The sequence below is a fragment of the Eutrigla gurnardus genome, assembly GCF_963514095.1.
Source record: "Eutrigla gurnardus genome assembly, chromosome: 17".
Taxonomy (NCBI): Eukaryota; Metazoa; Chordata; class Actinopteri; order Perciformes; family Triglidae; genus Eutrigla; species Eutrigla gurnardus.
The window spans coordinates 11476828-11495895 of NC_139928.1; the positions used below are offsets into that span (position 1 = coordinate 11476828).

Below are 19068 nucleotides of genomic sequence, written 5' to 3' on the forward strand. Positions count from 1 at the left end.
TTAACTTCTACAGCTTGGAGGTAAAAGGATGAATGGAATGTAAAAAACGACCCTGACTTTCAACCGGACGTTGTTCACTGTCAGGTATTTGTGTAGCAAACGGATAATAAAAAGCCATGATATTAAAGATGCTACACATGGAAGTGGGAGCATATCTATTGTCTTTTAAATGGACAAGAACATGCAGAACATTACTTCACTATCTCTTTATAGTTGTTTGCTACCATAATAATGCTCTGAATCTTTCATAATGCACTTATAAATATGTTCACGTCCACTAGCCAGTGTGGGATTTTGTATTTTTTTTATAAACACAGTATTTATGCACAATGAAGAAATATACAGGGAGAAGTGCAATTAAGGCTACTCTTACTGTGCAACTATCAATCTACAATTTATGTTATTCTTTTGAAGAAACAATTATCCATAGAGATCTCTTTTGAGACCGATTTAAAATCGCAGATGTAATTCGGTAACTAATTATGGTGCAGCAGGGGTCACAGTGCTTTCTGATGGAGAGTAATCTCATTGCCTGGAGTTCTTTAGAAGACATCAAAAGCAGCTCTCATTCCTGTGTGTGATGTCCGTAACAGATCACCAACACAACGTCAGGTTTCCAAAAGTTTACGGATCCACTTGAAAGAATGAAGAAGGAACACTGACCTCTGAGAACCTCTGCACATCCTGTGTGAGGGTCCCCACACGGCTCCAGTTGTAGAAGTTGAGGAACTTCACCACGGCTGGGTTCACGGCGTTGTCCGACGGGACCGTGCGGAAGAAGTTGGGGTACTTTTTCTTGTCCCCCAGGACCGGAGTTGTTGCTGCAAAGGACAGCTGGAAGGAGAAAAGAGAGGAAAACGCAGTGAGCTTTGGGTTTGACTGTGAAGTACAGTGTTACTGAACCCGAAAGCACGGGATCACAAATCTCAGGTGAGCCGTTGCTCTGGTCAGTGGCTTCAGTCATTGGGGGGATTCAACCACAGCAGCAAGGCAGCGATAAACACACTCATTCATAGTCTAAGGCTTTGAACAAATCAACTCCTTCAAATTACTTCAAATGTCAGCCAGATAGCTTCTTCAAAGAGTAACTCTAAATAGATCTGTTCATATTGGCAGGAATTGATGACCCCCTACGCATGACCTTTCAAGCTGGCTTCGTGCTGTGCCTGTGTGTGTGTGTGTGTGTGTGTGTGTGTGTGTGTGTGTGTGTGTGTGTATGTGTGTTTTTGATGGCAAAAATAAAAAGCTTATCAATACGATTCATTTCAGGGTAGTTAAAAGCATTCCTGTCCTTCCTATGCAAACTGTTTGAATCACATTCCTCAGCGCACACCTGAGAATAAAACGCGCTGAACCTCACACACTAATAGCCCTTTTTACACACGTTTTGCCATTACTCAGTTCACCGCTGCAACCTAAGCAAATTTCCGGCACATCAATTCATGTTAAAAAAAAAAGGGAGGGTGAACCAAACTTTGAAAGGCAAACTTTTTAAGTATTTTTCCAGAGCATTAACACGCTAATGAACTAAATATGATGCAGCAAGCATAAACCTTCACTGAATGCAATATAGTTGGAGAGGTTGGAGAGTGTGACTTCCGCTGATACGGGGCTAGTGAAGATTTATGGAGCCATTAATATAGTGCAAGCATGATCATGAATGTGTACAATGGTGTAAAGCTATATTTGAGGTTAGAAATGCAAAGTTTACTCTGGTTTTATCTATAACAGCAGTTTTCACCCACCCACCTTTAACCAAAATGAGCTATTTCTCTTGCATTTGGTAGCATATATTACTCATTTTTGCCTCAACCAGGCAAAAATGGTTGTAATTTATTTTCGCATATATTACAATTTGCAAGTCAATGTAAAACTAGCACACACTGGAATAGACAAAAATCTTCCACTTTGTTTGAATTATACAATATTCAGTTTGAATAGCTTCATAAATAACTTACTTGCAGCATCATAGTACATGTGCGCTATAAAAACAGCCTCTTAGTCATTTTACATGATGTATTCTTTAAAAGTCACAGACATAGTATTGTCTTTATCAAAGAGACATTTGTTTATAATTTTCAGAGCTATAAAAAGGTACTTAATATTTAGGCACTAGCAGCCGAGCTGATATAATAAAGGCACCGTGCTCTATTTTCAACGTCCTATCTCTGCTAATATAATGAGCGATATGAATCAGTGCAGGGTTAATTACATACTTTGTAGAGATTAAGCACAACTTGTGATTCATGATAGCGATCAACGCAAGGATATTAGAATTCTGACTGAGACCAAGAGGTACACCAGCAGATTGCCTAAAAAGTGCTAAAGCCTTGAGGAGTTCAAGCACCTCCTAACTTTAGGGATGACTGTGATCTTCTCATTAAGCCTCAATCCATTTCTAGACATTAATCACAGTACTGCGGGTATAATTGTGCACTCGTTGTGACTTGATTACTGCTGAAAGACTGGTTGAACGGAGAGACTTAGAATGACAGAAATGTGAGAGAAGAAGTGACTTAAAATATCATCAAAGAATCTGCAATCTCCGTTTAAAGCTTATATTAGCAGAAGAATGGGCAAAAATATCAGGCGTGCTCTTTCTGATTCTTTTTTTTACACCCTCAACAGCCTTTATGTCATCAGCTGAGTCATTTAAGTGCATCCTGAATCCACAAGTCCTCAGCCAATCAGTGGGAAACCCTCAGTTTGGCCCTCTAAATCACCACTTTCTGCACAGACCCACTGGGGGGTTTGTGTTCACACATCAACGAGACAGGCTTTTAAAACAACACATGGATTACAGACATCAATTAAGCAGGAAGAAAGGCCTTTATCTTGCTACCACTGCTAAATCCAAAATCACCCACCAGCCTTAGAGGGCTTCAAGGGTCTTTCCAGCGTTGCCTTAATCTCCGTTTAGCTAAGGCTGTTTGCTACATCCACACTGGGAGATGCTTCTACGGTTCCGTAATAAAAGCTAGTGATCTTGTAAAACCAAATTGATTGCTCCAGTCCTCTCACGACTGCACTGGGAAGAGACTTTGTGGTCAAAGGAAGCCCCACAGGCGTATTATCCCCTTTCCCCCCCTTGGGTGTTTTAGGTTTGCCTGGCTGGTTTGTAGGAGATGCTCAACTGAGAATCTCAGATAAACCACAGAAAGAAATATTGACCAGCAAACATGCTGAACTTAAAACTGTACTGGAGTGCAGATGCTACCGTTTGGTTTTCTCGAGGAGCAATTAAATCTGATTTATTTTTGGAGGAATGACAGAGAAAACTTACTGGTTCAGCTGGTAATGTTCACATACTGAAAAGAAATCCAATGAAAAACATCAAGGCACAGTGAGTAATCAATTTTTCATTTCTTTACTCTTGCAGGTAAAAATCCATCATGCGGTGACCCTTCTAGTTCCATGAACAGGAGGCCATCACATCGGTGTGAGTAAAGGCCATAACCGGATCTAATGTATTTTATTCATCAAACTCAAGATGAATTGGTCGCTGTGGATCAATATGAACCATGGAAAACAGAAAATGCAGAATCTCTCCGTCTGTTTGATGTCAGGGCAAAAAAATCTAGGACAGTGACAAAGATCTCTTGTCTTGTTTGTATACTGAATCCAGGTCAGATGATGTGAAGGGCTTAGGTTTACAGAAATAGACTGCATGGTTTTCTTTTACAACATCTCAAACAAGTCAAAGTCTAAAGGGCAAGCTTTGGCACAATTTTGTGAGGACGGTGTACTAAGACAGTCACTGTGAGAGGGAGCTCCTATGTATTATTTAAATAATAGGTTATTCTTTATCTAACTCTGAACAGCTTTTTCAGAGGATGGGCCAAAAATAGTTCCATGATATCACACATCTGAGAGTAGTGGCTTATGTAAGAGGGTTTTAAAGAGGGCCAGCCCAAATTGGATGGTCTTTGGTAGGGAGCTCTACACCACTGTCAGATTCACATGCAGTGTGCACGTACACACAGATCACATGCCTTGACGCGCTCTCCTCGCCACAGATCCACACGGGTGCAGATAAACACACACTACAGCAGCCTTTCTTTTCCTGTTGTAATTAAAACCGCCGCGATGGGCTCAGGGTAGCTTCTCCCTCTCAGCGCAACACAAGGTCAACGAGGCTCTCGTGAAACGGCCGAGGATCCCCCCCCCCACTCCCGAGGTGAATCTCATGGTGCATACAGACGCTCTGTGCACACAGCCGCTTATCACTTTCTATTTGAAGACTACAAAAGCTTTGCTGCTGCTCTTCTTGGGCTTATATATATACCCAAGTCACAATTGGTATTTATGCATGGAGGAAAATAAAAGTGAGAGACAGGGACAAGAATAGAAAATCACAGGTACAGAGTGAGACAGCAAGGTGCGATGTTAAGTGCTGATTCACCAGGTAACAACAAGTGAATAAGGGGTTCGCGTATCAGATTGCAGTGACACTGAGTGAATGGATTAAGTTTGAAACTTCTAAGGTCTCTAACTGACTCATTTAAGGATTGTACGGAAGCGAGCTGATTGCGGAGCTGTCCTGAGCTGACATTCAGCCAGCAGCAGTACTTTGCCTTTGACTGATCAGCCTCATGATTAGATCCCGGATAGTCTTGGAGATGCCAACACCAGGCTTATTAAGTGACTTGGTTTGTTCAGTGCCAGACGTCCGCCCGGCTTCCATGCTCGTACTGACAGTAGCTTGATAGGTAACAACCAACATGTGCTACAATCGTAGTACTCTGTGAGGTTATACTTTGACACAGCTGTGCTTAGAGCTAAATGCTGAACTAAAATTTCTACATGTATAACCAGGGGATCACAACTTATCCTGAGGAGAACATGAAAGACTCTGCCAAACATTTCATCCAAAGCAGAAGTGTCAACTCATGGTGGTGCTACAGGAAATGTCAGGGGATCGTCAAAGTCAATAAAGGATTCATCATCTGGGAACCAAAATGTCATGGTGATCCATCCAATAGCTGGAGCAAAATGTGGACTAGGCAATATTGCCATCCATGGAGCCATACAGCTAAAATGAGCTTGGTAAATTGATTGTAAATTGTTGCATTTGCAACACAGCCACAGATGATTGCTGCAGCCAAAAACTCCAAGTTTTACAAATATTCACTGCAAAATGTCCCTTTGTTTATATTTCCTGCAATAGAGGTGCATGATCTGGCATGGGATTGACTCGATGGTGCTTACATTAAAGGCAACAAGCCGTACAACCTTTCCCAGTGAAAGTAGTTTGAAGGAGGAATAAGGAAGATGCAAGAGTGTGTCTAATCACATTGACGGATCTAATAGCATTGATTGGTCCTAGCGGGACTGCTTCGCAATAGGATCTGCTGCTGCTAATTGTGTGGTTGGCCTTTGAATAATGAAGTGGCTATCATGGAGGGGCTTGATAAAAAAAAATCGGTAGGTAAATATCACCTCCTGGCAAAGGTGTTACCTCACAGACTCATCTGAAACACCAATGCATTCCAAACACAAAACATATAAACTATGCCTCACGCGGAGAGTAAACAGAGGAAAAGAGGTTTTATTCTATAATAATTCTTCCGAATGGTTCCAGTTAAGGTAAAATTGATGTTCACGACTTATCCAATGGCTAAAAGTACTGTACAAAAAACAAGCCGTCATTCTTTTATCAAGTATATTGGTACAAATATCAATGTTTTGTTTTGTTGGAAAGCATTTCAATAACTCACTGACAACCCATAAAACGTAGTAAACACTGCTTTCCACTTAAAACAAATGCCTTCCTAACAAAGTTTAATAAATTTAAAGTGTAAAGTGTAGCTATTGTTTTCTGACCTTTTCCAGTTTTCTGGAACAAATTCATTATTGAGCCCCCCTCAAATTCCCATTATTGATCCCAACAAAAAGATAAGAAGGTTTCAATGAACTCCTCATAATGGCAATAACAATAGAGGCAATATTTTTGAGGGGTAATCCGAGGCCACAATGAATTTTACACTCCTGCATTCAAGTGAGCTGAGTGTCCCATTTTTATTGGATGCATCGCAGAATAACACACTCTCGAGGTGCTCTGAGCCAACTTCAGCCACTTATAAAGCCGAAAGAAAGGATTTCATAATTGCAAGAGATAGTATCGGTAACGACTTCAAACTCTCAACCCACCCCTGCCTATTATCTCTACCTTTCGCCCACAACACAACAGACTCAAAGCCCATCCATCTTGAAGGAGCCCCGAGACCCTGTGCACAGAATAGCCGGGTAATAGTGGTGCTGTTGATCAGGAAGCATGGAGGTGGTCCTGGGGTTTATTCAATATTCAAGAGAGGCATTTGGTGCACCGTGGGAGCACCCAGCTGGAGAGGCGGCAGTAAGGGAGAAAACTTTGGACCCCACATCGACCGCATCCAGAACTCATTAGCGCTTGATGGGGGAGGGAGAAAGAGATGAATATTGCAGGTACATGGTGGAGGAATAGGGGAAGAATGAATAGTATATGTATCGTGACGCTGGTGTGTGTGGGCTGCACGGCATAGGGAAACAATGCTGACATACACATAATCTCGTCTCATTTTAAAGTTGGGGGTTAATTGGAGAGAATCCAGTGCTCCACTCCAGCGCAATTTAGCTCTAGTATGCGAGAGTGATGGAGGGTATAGTGCTACATGGGCTGACTGCTAGGAGAGATCAGATGCTCTCATAGCAAACAGAGAGCAAAGCCGCTTCAGGTCCATTTAGTACTGGGCGAGTTGACATTTACACTACAAATCCAACAGGAATGGATAAAAAAAAAATCAGAATGAAATGTCACGAACCACCCAAAAAAAGATATAGTCTGTATGACTTGAAGGTGGGCATCACAATCACTTAAAAAAGGTATTGGTCTTTCATTTTCTATGTGTCTAAGTGTGTTGCACTATATAGTGCTGAGCTCCAGGAAGTGGAGGCAAGCTGAGCTGCCGCTGGTAAACAGACGATATGAGTGTATATAGACATCAGAAGAATAACTGAGGCCTTTTTGACCCCAATTAGCGGTAGTCGTCGTTGGCATGCCTTCTGCAGAAGGAATGAAACACACAAGCAACAGCATGTCGGCAACATTTCATCATTAGCTCCTTAAATCGGTTTGATTTATTAAGGCTCACTTGTATGTTGTTGACCATAAATGAAAATATGCGGTGCACAGTGTAGAGCATCTGTGTCGGTTATGGATTCAAATATTATGCTTGTTCCTGAAGGTTTAAAACAAAAAACAAATCACACTGTGACCGCTATCAAAGGTATAGAGGGGGAAAAAAGAGAAAAAAAAGTCAGAATGGAAGAATTCACACATAGTGATAGAAACTGTGAAAGTGAGACTGACACTGCATCGTACTGTGGAAGGATACGACTCTACACATCATCACATACTCTGCCCACTGACTGGCCTCTAGACAGGTGAGTGATGTGGCGGTCGCCTCCTCTCTAATAGCTTATGGCCCGCCGCAGCCCCGGTTCAATCATGTCAATCATGTTATGGCTAACGTCATGTACACACGCACCCACACATGGGCTGAGTGATGTTCTGTTTACCTTGTTGGCCTTGCAAAACACCCCATCACATCCCTCTTATCTCAGGTCAATCGTTTAGACCGGGGTTTTTCGTCCCAGGTCTCGTCTCTCGGACTTGTTTCCTTCCTCATATTACAGATACAAGCTTCACTGACTGGACTGACGTCAGACTGGATAACGAGGGTGAACTTGAATGGTCTGATGGCAGGTCTAATGGGATTAAAAAGATGCATTGCTTTTGGTCCTGCAAATAATTTGCACACCTGAATCCTTTCACCTGCACCCTAACACGTGTTTAAACATGCAGCACGAGGTCCTGATGTTTGGATTGGCCTCGTCTGAGCAGCTGATTGCACACGCACCTTCGCCACTAAACCCGCACGGTGCGAGCGCTGAACCTTTCCCGCGCCGTGTTCCGGGTTAGAATTGCCCCCCCGCCCAAGCGTTCAATCACACACGCTGATGAATCGCTGCTGCGCGAGGCAGAGGCTCTCGTTTACTCGCCGCAGGTATTTCAATCCGCTGCTCGCAGATATCTCACCCACATGCACAACGCCTCCTCTAAGGTTCCCCTTGTTCCGTTTAGTCCACACACCACAGGCGGGTGTTAGAGTCGGCGGAACAAGATGTACATGCGGAAGCGAGGAAAGGGGCTGAGGAGATGGCAGAGTGAGGACGGAGTAACCTGTTCTACCCAAATGTCCCAAAGTCATCTACCAACCAACTGTTAAGCATTCAAATAATACAAAAACAAAGGTATAAGGCTCAATCTTGAGGGTAATGCTTCTAGTTTATCATGGAAAGGCTAATGGTTGCTCATCTACATTGTTGCTAATGCTAATTCCTGAGACCCTTCCCTCCACCAGACCATTTAAAGAGCTGCATCATGGTTTAAGCTTTGGACTTGAGTATGAACTCATGGGTGACCTCAGCGCTTGACTCGCCTGACATCAATGAAATGTGTAAAATAGCTTGAGCTTGATACGTCTCATTTCCACAGCTCACGACAGCATGTACGTAACCTTGATTTGATTGGCTATGAAGTGAGCTGTAAATCCTGTGAGACACATCAACACGCATGCAGGAAGCAGTCGCCCTCTGCGGCCCCATCTCACGTTACCAAATTCAGTAAGAGCATGGCATGTTAGCCATTGATCAATACACGGTGTCACTTATCTTCAGCGTGTCTCTGGGAGAGGGAAGCAGGGAAGATGGGACGACGCCCCCCTCCCACCAGCCGCGGGCCGGGCTTGTAGGACTCCGATAGACGTTTAAGCGGTGGAGATGAGTGTCAGTGAAGCATCGCTATACAAACAGGATTGGCGAAAGCATTTTTCTTATCGATCAGGGGCTGCTGGAGCGGACGTAGACAGGATTGGCTGTGAAATAAGAGGATGTGACGCCTACTTGCGCTGAAGCTTGAAATGTCAGTTAGCAGCAGATCTGTATGTCACAAGACAAATATGATAGTAGTTCTAAGACTAAGACCACGTATTTGCTCCTGCTCATTTGGTTCCATAGTATCACTAGCCAAACCTTCGACGCAGAGACATCCGTGAACACTCAGGTGGAAGTGGGAGGAGGGGGCTGTGAGTGATGGTATTCTGCTGCCTCGCTCCATAACTATTCTATTTATAAAGTGAAATTTGATACCGTAACCTTAAATCTCACTGTGCTCCCTGCTGCTGCCACTTGGCTGCCTATGAATGATTAATGAGCAGATACTGAACTGCAGAGACTATTATTGTTCTTTTCTCCCCCCCCCTCCCGCTTTCTCCCCTCTCTCTCCTCTCCATCCATCGCGCCATACACTGATTCCTTCGGGGAGGCAGGGGATTACATTCCATGAGCTAGTACTTTTTCTCTGCTTACTTGGCCGGGTTGTAGTGAACACACTGCAAAAAAATATACGTGTCCTCATATTCAGAAGTCACTGGCAGGTACGTTCCAAAATGTTATTGCTTTAAGGCTGATACTGGCCACTGACTGAACTGCTTTATTAGGCTTTAAATGTGTGAGACACTTCTGCTCTATTAGACACTTATTTGTGTACACTGTTGAAATAGTCTCCATTTCTTTTTTTATAGTCGTATTTAGGAGGACAACTGAAATATTGTCTTCTCCATATAACATTTTATACAGAATTGTAGTCATTTTTAATGGATCTCATGCAGATTATTTTGTATTTAGTTCAAGGGAATTTAAGGTATTGGTTCAGCCTTTAACAGGTTTTCATTTCCTGTTTGAATGTAAATGTGAAATAAATTACAATTTGAGTATTTATACTTTGTCTTAATACTCAGTTATTTACTGAATTTGAACACAGGATCAAAACTGAAATGCATGAATGGGGAAACTGCTTGCTCTCTTGCTGAGAGATGGATCAGAAGGTGTTTACCATTCTTATGGTAGCCTAAATATGAAGTTATTCATATTCATTATATGAAGTATAATTGTATATCTCATATGTTCAGTCTGTGGAAAACCAAAGGATAATGACACAGGGTGGTTTTATGGGTTATGTTCCACACTATTTTTTGGCCAAGCACAGTAACTGTCTGGGGTATTGTCCTCACACTGAGGTTGCCAGGCAACCACTGTAAAAGTTACCATGCCCTACTATGGCAAACAGAATACCTACCATTTTAGCAGCCGAAATCTAATAATTACAGAAATCCAAGCTGACCACAGTGGCTGTTTTCTGTCAGTGAAGAAAATGGCTCCCAAGGTGTGAGTGTTTCATCCTCAAATGGTTAGATGTTTTGGAATAAAATATGCAGCCCTCTTGTGGTATGAATTAATGAGAAACGAGAAACAATATTTTTTGGAACAAGACAAATCAGCCGAAATAGTAGCACCAAGCTTAGTCATTTAATAAATCATCTCTAAAGGTGATAATGTTCTTGGTTAAACCACATGTATGGATAAAAGCGCATAGCTTGGCCTCTAAATAATCTCCATTTCCCTCCTACTATCTCTCACCTTTTGTATTCTCTCTCTATTTTTTCTCTGATGTCAAAAACACATATTTCATGTCCCCCGCTTTAACATAACGTTTCATCTTCTGGCCGGACAAAATCAAATGGGGGAAGCTGCAAGAAAATTGCAGGCCACCTTTTCCCCTGAGGAGGAATGTTAACTGATGCTCAGGAAAGTATTTAGATTTTTGACAGAGCCGCCAATAAACTGGCACAGTAATATTCATTCTATAATAGGTTATGTATGGGCAGTGCAGGGGAAGCCCACACACAGGCGATTCATGTTGTGAGTGGGTAAACATTTCACTGGAGACAACCAGCCTTTGCAAATTACTATCTTTTTAGCAGACATGTAGTCTCCCTCTCTCTTGTTGGAGAAAAGCCTTCACAGCCCCATACTTACGGGACTCTATCAGTCCCATTTGGTCCAATATTATTCAAGATGCGACTCTTCCCTTTGCTTTTCAATTAAATTGTTAATGAAGGCAAGGATAAATAAAGCATGGGTACACAGGACGGACACGACGTGTAGGAGAGGGAGGGAGAAGAAGAACACAGCCTGTGTGCCAAAGCAAGAGGATGATGCTGGGAACACCCAGATGGTTTCATGAGCAACGTCCTCTCCCCCTCTCTCATTTTTTGTTCTTCTGTACATTCTGTCTTTTGTTTCCCCCACCACAAAAGGATTAGCATCTTGTTTTCATGCAAAGTAGAACAATAACGTGAGGTGGGAAAGGGAGAGGATGAATGCTGATTGCTCATAAACAGTTAAAGCCTTGCAGAATTAAACTAAATGCTTTGAATGAGGGGAAACGGGTCGTATGTGGTATATTGTTCAATGAAATGCCATTCTATCACACTTTATAGCCTCTTATTATTATGCCTGAATTCCCTGTACATCTGTTAAAGCCTGATTGATTTATGGGGCCAATAGTAGGGCTATCAGAGATTAATTGCTATTGCTGAAAGTGTTGGCAGGTTCAAGAAAAGCTTGAGGTAATTCATATAAAGTGTTGCCATTGCCTGTTTGTCCACCAGGGATAAAGAGAGCTTTGAGAGTATGAAGCAAGTAGTCACGTGAGTGGACGATGATTATGACTGTGAGGGAGTTGAGAAATTTCATTTCAGGGCTTTCTGCCAGAGGGGGTGTAATTGAACTTTTCCTAAACTTAACCCAGTAGGGTCGTCCCTTAAACAGAAGGAGATTCATGGCTTCTGCAGTTTGTATACGTTTTTTAAGTTATGTATCTGTGTAAAAATGTGTGTATCTACCGGTATGTGTGCATCGATGTGCTGTAGATCTGCTCGTACTGTATGTTTGCGTCAGTGGCAGATTTCCTTGATTGCTCAAGCAAAGGATTCCATTACAGAGGTTACGCAAGATGGAATCTAATACAGCACTGCAGCACGGCAGGAGATCCAGTGGCTGTCCCAAATCTGAAAAGAAGCTTGTGGTAGGAGGGCCACTCTAATTGGTTATACATCCTTGAAAATCTCTCCTAAAGTCAATATTACTCAGACCACCAAGCCCATTTCCCTCTTCCCCTCTCTCTCTCTCTCTCTCTCTCTCTCTCTCTCTCTCTCTCTCTCTCTCTCTCTCTCTCTGTCTCTCTGTCTCTTCCTCCATTCACAGAAACGACGATAACATAATCCTGCAGATTCATCGCTCTCACCCTCTCCACCCTGCTCTCATCTTTCCTTCCCTCTTCATCTCTCTCCATTAGACGGCTAATTTCATTTGCAGGCTCTCCTCTCGACTAACAGCAAGGGGATGGCCAGGAATAACAGCCAAGAGATGAGGAGGTGCCCCCATGACATGCTTTTACATATTGGTGTTTCCCTGAGACAAGCTTCTTGCATTATTTACATGCAATTATAGCTCCACATAGATATTCTAATTCTAGAAGGTTAGCTATCTAAAAGGCATCGCTCTCTTGTTACCTTGTATGGTTGTTTCCGACATTTTATTGCATTGTACTAGAAGAGTAAATACAGTACACACAGTTGGCCCAACAGGTCTTAAAAGGACAATTCATGAGTGTATTATATATCATTTTGTCAGCCATTATATAGCTCTATGACTAGCAAGAATTATGTAATGATACACATTTGCTTTACTTCTTTTAACCTTAGTTGCACTGATATGAATTTAGACAAATAGCAGTTGCTCCATCATACAGTCAATTAAAACACTTGGTTCATGACGTAATTTCTAACTTTCTTATCATAAATCCATGAAGTTTTCTAAAAAAAAAAAGTGTCATATAAAAGGAAGATGTGTGAAAAATGAATGCCAATATGGGGGAGTGAACAATTAAACATTGAACAATATGAGAGCAGATTTAAAACAGTTCAATTCATCACTAGTGTGATGTGAGGTTTAAAACACACCCACAAAAAATACTCCATATATATATATATATATAATATACATATTGCATAAGTCAGGAACTCTGCTCCCTGTGATGAAAACGAGGCGGAGGATGAAAACGAGGCGGAGGCCGATAACCTTCGGGTGGTCATCTTCTCTTTAACAGTACATATGCACATTACATGCACATACATGTAATGGCATTTAAAATGTCCTTGGGCTTTTTGTTTTCTCCCTTAGCCTACACAATATAATGTTCCTCTCTCCTCTCAAACGGATCATTAAGCATATAGCACCAAGGAAATCACTTGGAAGGTAATGAAAGAAAAAAGAAAAAAGAAATGTAAAGATATTGTCCAATGGAAGAAGGTGAGAAAGAGACACACTGACAAATGTAGACATTTTAGTGTAAATGATGCCCATAAACTCTTAAATGCAACAGTGAAATTTGCCTAGATTTCATAACTGCAATTATGATCATTACACCCAGCAATTACATAACCTGCTTTGCTGTGTCAAGTGGAATTGAAGGGGGCTTTGGATTCCAGGGGAAGGATGCACACTGCACATACAAACAGCAGCCACTCCAGTTTTCAACAGTACACTAACTTGTACAAAAAGTTTTTTTTTTTCTCATCACAAAATGTCATATTTCTTTTCCAAATGTCAATGGAAGCCCCCATAATAACTGGATGGAGTTAACACTTCCCATCAAAAATGTATGAGCCCAGTTCTACTTTCCTTCCCATTCTGTGTCAAACATGACGCTGATTTAAACAAAGAGGGGGACATTATCAATTCTAATATACAGATTATGGTAAATATGAGTATGATTACGACCACTGCTGAAACATTACCTTTTATGTCCTATTCCTAATGAAATGCTGTCATGCAATAGTAATTCAACTATGCCACCTGTTTGCTGCCTTGTCTAGACATTACACATACTTTTTAAAGGTTATCCCATTTTCTGTAACGAGTATCTGGTCTACATTGACATCCTATATTGAGGCGTCGCTCTCCAGCTGTCTGCCTACCTGCATTATAACACACAATCTCTCTCCAAACAGCCTTAATCAATGCAGTCACAGATACGTGAGACCATAAACTGGCATCCATTTCAACAAATCCACTTTGGGAATCCTCTTTATGTTGGCCTGCACTCGACCATCGGTCTCCTTTATCCGCAACAGTCGAATCTTGTCTTTTCTCCTCCTCAAATTTAAAAAAACGTGAGTACATTAGTGCAAAAATATGTATAGCTTTCTTGTCACATATAAATATGGAGATAATGTTACTGCAATTATAGTGAATTTGTCCGTATTGGCCGCCCACCCAGATACTACATGCATGTCCACATAATAGCTTGTGAATACTATCCAAATATATTATAGATAGTTAGATACATGATGAAATTAAGAAATGGGGAAATAATAGACATGGACAGCGTTGGAATTAAAAGAAAAACCATTTTGCCCACATAAAACATCACTTCTGGGGCCACTAGGCCACTGAGACTGGCCCTGGTGTAGCATTCATTCCAGCCATCTGCTTTAACCAACACATTGTGATTGCAGTAAAGTATTGACTTGTTAAATCCTGGCCCGTCACAGAAACTTACAGCAAGCACCTTCTGCATTTGTCTCCAACCGCCTCGCTCTCCCTCCACATCCTCCACATCCCATGTCCAACAGAAAAGCCTGTAGCAGCCCAACAAAATATATTGGGGTAGCGGTTAATGAACAACTCCCACCCGCTGGAGAGACGCTGCCAAACTGCTGATGGCACCAACCTCGGGGCAAACGACTAGAACAATGTGGATTATTTGGACAGTACAGCGGGCCTTGCTCTGTCAGTAGAAGATCTGCTCGAATGGCTACAAAAAAAAACACATCTAGCCTCAGAGATTCTTCTCCACCTATACAATTCTTATTTTTTGAGGTGAAGCATCAGATTGTTTTAGGCAACTGTGACGTTGGAAAAGAGCAATTTAACTTTTTTTTTCTGTCCATGGTGACACTGCTTCTGAACTGTACGCTTAAACACTTTCATATCTTCCACTTTCTTTCCTCATCTCAGCCCTTTCCTCTGCTTTCTGACCGTATTAGTACCTTTTATTTGATATTCACATAATGCATTACTGTACTGTGCAACGTTTCACACCCCCAGGGGAGGCCAATACGCCAGTTTCTCCAGAGAGGAGAGAGAATAGCGGATTCCTCTACACTGCTCAACAGCCGTCCAGTCCTCTGGGCAACAACTCCGACGCCTCACTGCTTGTCAGAACACCTCTTTGCCATGCAAATTGCTTTGTTGTTGTTTTTTTGTTTTTTTATGCTCTTCCCAAGCATCCCCTTTGAGCAAAAGGCAGTTTGGAAGGAGAAAGAGGTCTTTTCTCTACATTTCAAAATTTAGCCTTTAGAACAGCTTGAGCCCATGCTGATGGGGCAAATGCTACGTCCCGGTGGATTTATGACTACGGGGTCAAAGGGTTTGTTTTTTTTAAATGGGACCTTTTTGTGAGCGTGGAGTTGACTGCGTTTGGCTGGTTGTAACTGGGAATAGAATTGACAGAACTGAATGGTTTCGATGAAGACTGCCACCCAAGGTTATTGTTTGCTAAATGTTCCTGATGTTGGGTGTTAGTGTGATGAGGTTTCCTTGTTATGTCAGCAGAACAATGATGGTCTTTTGGGAGAATATCAGGACACTTCCACAGTGGTGGAGACTTCAAAAGGTGGATAGCGACAGACTGTAGAAATTAAATTAATGCATTCTTTTTCCTTGAAATGTGTTACATGTTTTCTCTAAATTCTGATCTTCCTCCAAACCCTTTTTTCAGTTTTTTTTTTCTCTCTCTCAGCTTAATCTCATCTCTCTTCACACTTAATTCTTATTCACCCACTGAGCCAACTTCCACTCTGTGTGGATTTGTGTGACTGATGGGGCTTTGAGGGGAGTGGAAGCAGCATTCACCTCCCTGGAGCGTGGCTGGAGGGTGTTTAGCACCTCCACTCAGCTACACACACACACACACACACACACACACACACACACACACACACACACACACACAAAGACATACTCAAAAGCCAGTGCCCAGGATTTCCACTTGACTGCGTTAACTAAGAAGGGACCCTCAGGTGAGTCCGCCATAATAATTCTGCAACCCATTCATTCACTACAAAATAAAAAACATTTACAGGCTTCATTAAGGGCAACACTTGTCGACATGTACACCTTGCATGCTGGTACCCTCAGCATTGGTCATAGTCAAGTTTAGCCATCCACTTTAACTCCATATCACATTGTTCACATAAGACGGAGTTAAGTCAAGAGCCAAGGCTGTCCTCCCAGGTAATGAAGACCAAAGATTGTAAACTCTTTGTGGCAACCCAGCTTGACGTCACAGATAGCTGTATGACTAATTTGATTGGTGGTTGCTGCAAAGCAAGGGTGTCAGAATCACTGTGCTTTACAAGACCGATTGCATACATGACTGAATCACAATCTTTAAACAATTAACCGTGCAGCCCTACCTGATATAAATGTATAGTGGCTATGGGCCAGATTCTAGAGGGGAAATCTGCAAAACCTGTATGGATAAGTTCTGCATCTAGTATGATCATGGAAAGAAATGCTCCCTCACCTTTTCTGACACAAACATATAGTAGCAATAAACATTAGATGTCTAAAGGTGCAGATAACAAGAGGGAAAAATCACCCAAACCATGAAATGATAGTCAAACCTACACGTCGTCAAAATAGACATAATCAAATGTCAACCAATACTCTAGAGCTAATCAGGAAAACACCGGTCTCTGCTTTGTTTGGAAAAAGACCTTCAGTGTACCGACCAATCCTACACCTCTCTCTCCCTGCCTTTCGCTCTCTTTTCTATAAGCTGACCATGATTATAGTGCCATACAGCGCTCCGCTGCAGACGTGCCGTGGGTGTCAACGCAGCCCGTTCCCACACTCAGCATGCTGGGTATATATCAGCGAGTCATCTCCAAGACACAGGCTCCAAGGTCCTTCAATGTGAGACATGCTATCAGTTCTCTCACTATTTCTTCTTCTTCGCTTGAAATCTCAGATGCCGTTGTTGCAACCCCACTTTGGTTTCCCGCATCGATGTCATTTTACTTTGATGTTGTTTTGTAAAGAGTCAGGGGTGGTTTTGGTGGCCAACATGCTGTCTACATCAAGGTCACATTAAACTATATAACACCCAGGAGGCTTTTTTTTTCACTTGAGAAAATAGCTTAATTCTGCAGCATTGGGCCCCATGCAGATAACCTGGAACTCAAAGCTTATCTTATCTCTGATTTGGTAAACCCCAGCAAAGATATGGTCCACTAGAACCACAATTAAATATGCCAGAGTATCCACCAAAATGTCCTTCAGCTGTGCTTCTGCTTGCCTCTAAACAGGTGGATGTCTGCCAACCCTCTAAAAGGGTATTCTACCTTGATCAACAGTTCAGTTGCAATAAGGAGAGGCAGTCGAGCAGAAGGCACCTTGAGCAAGCCATCAGTCACTATGGTATTGGAGACAAGAGGAATAAATAACAGGACAGTGGGTGAGCCAGGGTTTCGCCCCTTATTTGGTCTGTGAATGATACTACCCATTGACTTTTACGTTATTCTCTGCCTTTTTTGCATTCCTTAGAAATCAATCTCACCCACAGAGCAGAAGAGAGGGGAAAGAAGAAGACTGGAGTCAGTATCGAGAGTAGAAATTCTTGAGCACTTATCTGAAACAAGACTGAGAGTCTACAGCCAAGTTAGCGGCTCTATGAGACCTGTATAGACGTACAGACGAATGGGAGCAATAGCAATGTCTGTATCACATCTGAGGACAGCCAATACAGCATTTGTTGAGACAATTCACTCAGAAAGAAAGGTCAGGAGATCCCCAACGGTGTTAGTATACACTGCCTGGGAAACATGGATTTCTGCATCAAATTTCTTGACAACCCATCCAAAGGTTTTTGAGATATTTGGACCAGCTGACCAACCAACAGACTGACAGGCCAACATTGCCATCCCTAGAGCCAGAAGATATTTATAAGAATCAAGTCTTACATATCAACCTTCCAAGTGAGAAGCTGCCTTCAACTATGTCAGCATTACCACATAAGAACCATGTGTGGTGATGGTCTTGGAGCCCTGCAACTGAAGGAAAATTAATTACCAAGGATCTGAGTCCATCAGGCATGGATTTTTCAATTACTCTTCGAATGGTGGCCATGTAGCAGCTTCAGCTGTGAAATAGGTTGTAGAGAGGTCTGTAAAAACAGAAAGTGAACTGGGGATTCATTTCAATGAACTGCCCTCAAACACACATGGAATTTTTCAACGATAGCATCTGATAGCGTCTGGACTGTGGAGGGCCAGTCCACTGAGCGGGGAGGGAGAGAGAGAAGTAGGGGCAGAGATCTTGCCATAGGGGCAATACAAGGTCTGTCCAGCGATACAGAAATCTCTCTCTCTCTCTTTTATGGCCTCCCTCCATCTAACCCTCGCTCTCGTTTTTACTCTCTGACTTTTCAATTTCCAGAGACCTGCAGGGGCCACAAGGGTGACTCAAAGAGGAGTGTAAATTTTTAAAATTCCATCTCCTGGGTTCCCAGAGAGACACGGTCAGGGTCTGAGGTGGGCTGGCAGTCAGACGAGTAACATGAAGCATGAGCACGACGACACCAAAGACTGCACACGACTCAAACCGTTGCTTTCCGCAGGGCAGTGTTACACTGAAAAGGTGGTTGAGATGAGTGTCATACGGCGTACATTTAAAACCCGCTCTTCTTCTGATTCTTTTGTGAAAGTTGATCTTGATTTAACGTCTAGGGTCAGCTAGCGTAATACTTACAGTTATGGGTTTGACAGCAGTCTGTAACATGAGGAGAATCGATCACAAGAGTGCAGTTGTAACACAGTAAACAGTTACAGGATATCTGAGTCTTGAAATAACTTTGCACTTGGCCGTAGGCTCTATTTTTGTGAAGAACTTGTATTTGCTTTGATGCTTTCTATTTTGGGAACCCATTCTAATGATGATACTGGGATTTAGGGGAGGAAAGTGCAAGATTATTCAGAAAAATACATCATTAGGTTAAACAAAACTAGCCAGTGGATCGGATCATCCGTTTTCTCTGTGATGAACATGTTCAACAGATTA

At 42.2% G+C, this 19068-nt stretch overlaps 1 protein-coding gene across 1 annotated transcript in view; it reads right to left on the bottom strand.

The window, feature by feature from the left end:
- The window catches only part of gabbr2 (gamma-aminobutyric acid (GABA) B receptor, 2), a 146039-nt gene that overhangs the window by 69534 nt on the left and 57437 nt on the right, over nt 1-19068 (bottom strand). Inside the window, exon 3 of the mRNA XM_084032891.1 lies at nt 664-834. Coding sequence (XP_083889017.1) covers nt 664-834 — 171 coding nt within the window. The remainder of the gene's footprint in view (nt 1-663; nt 835-19068) is intronic.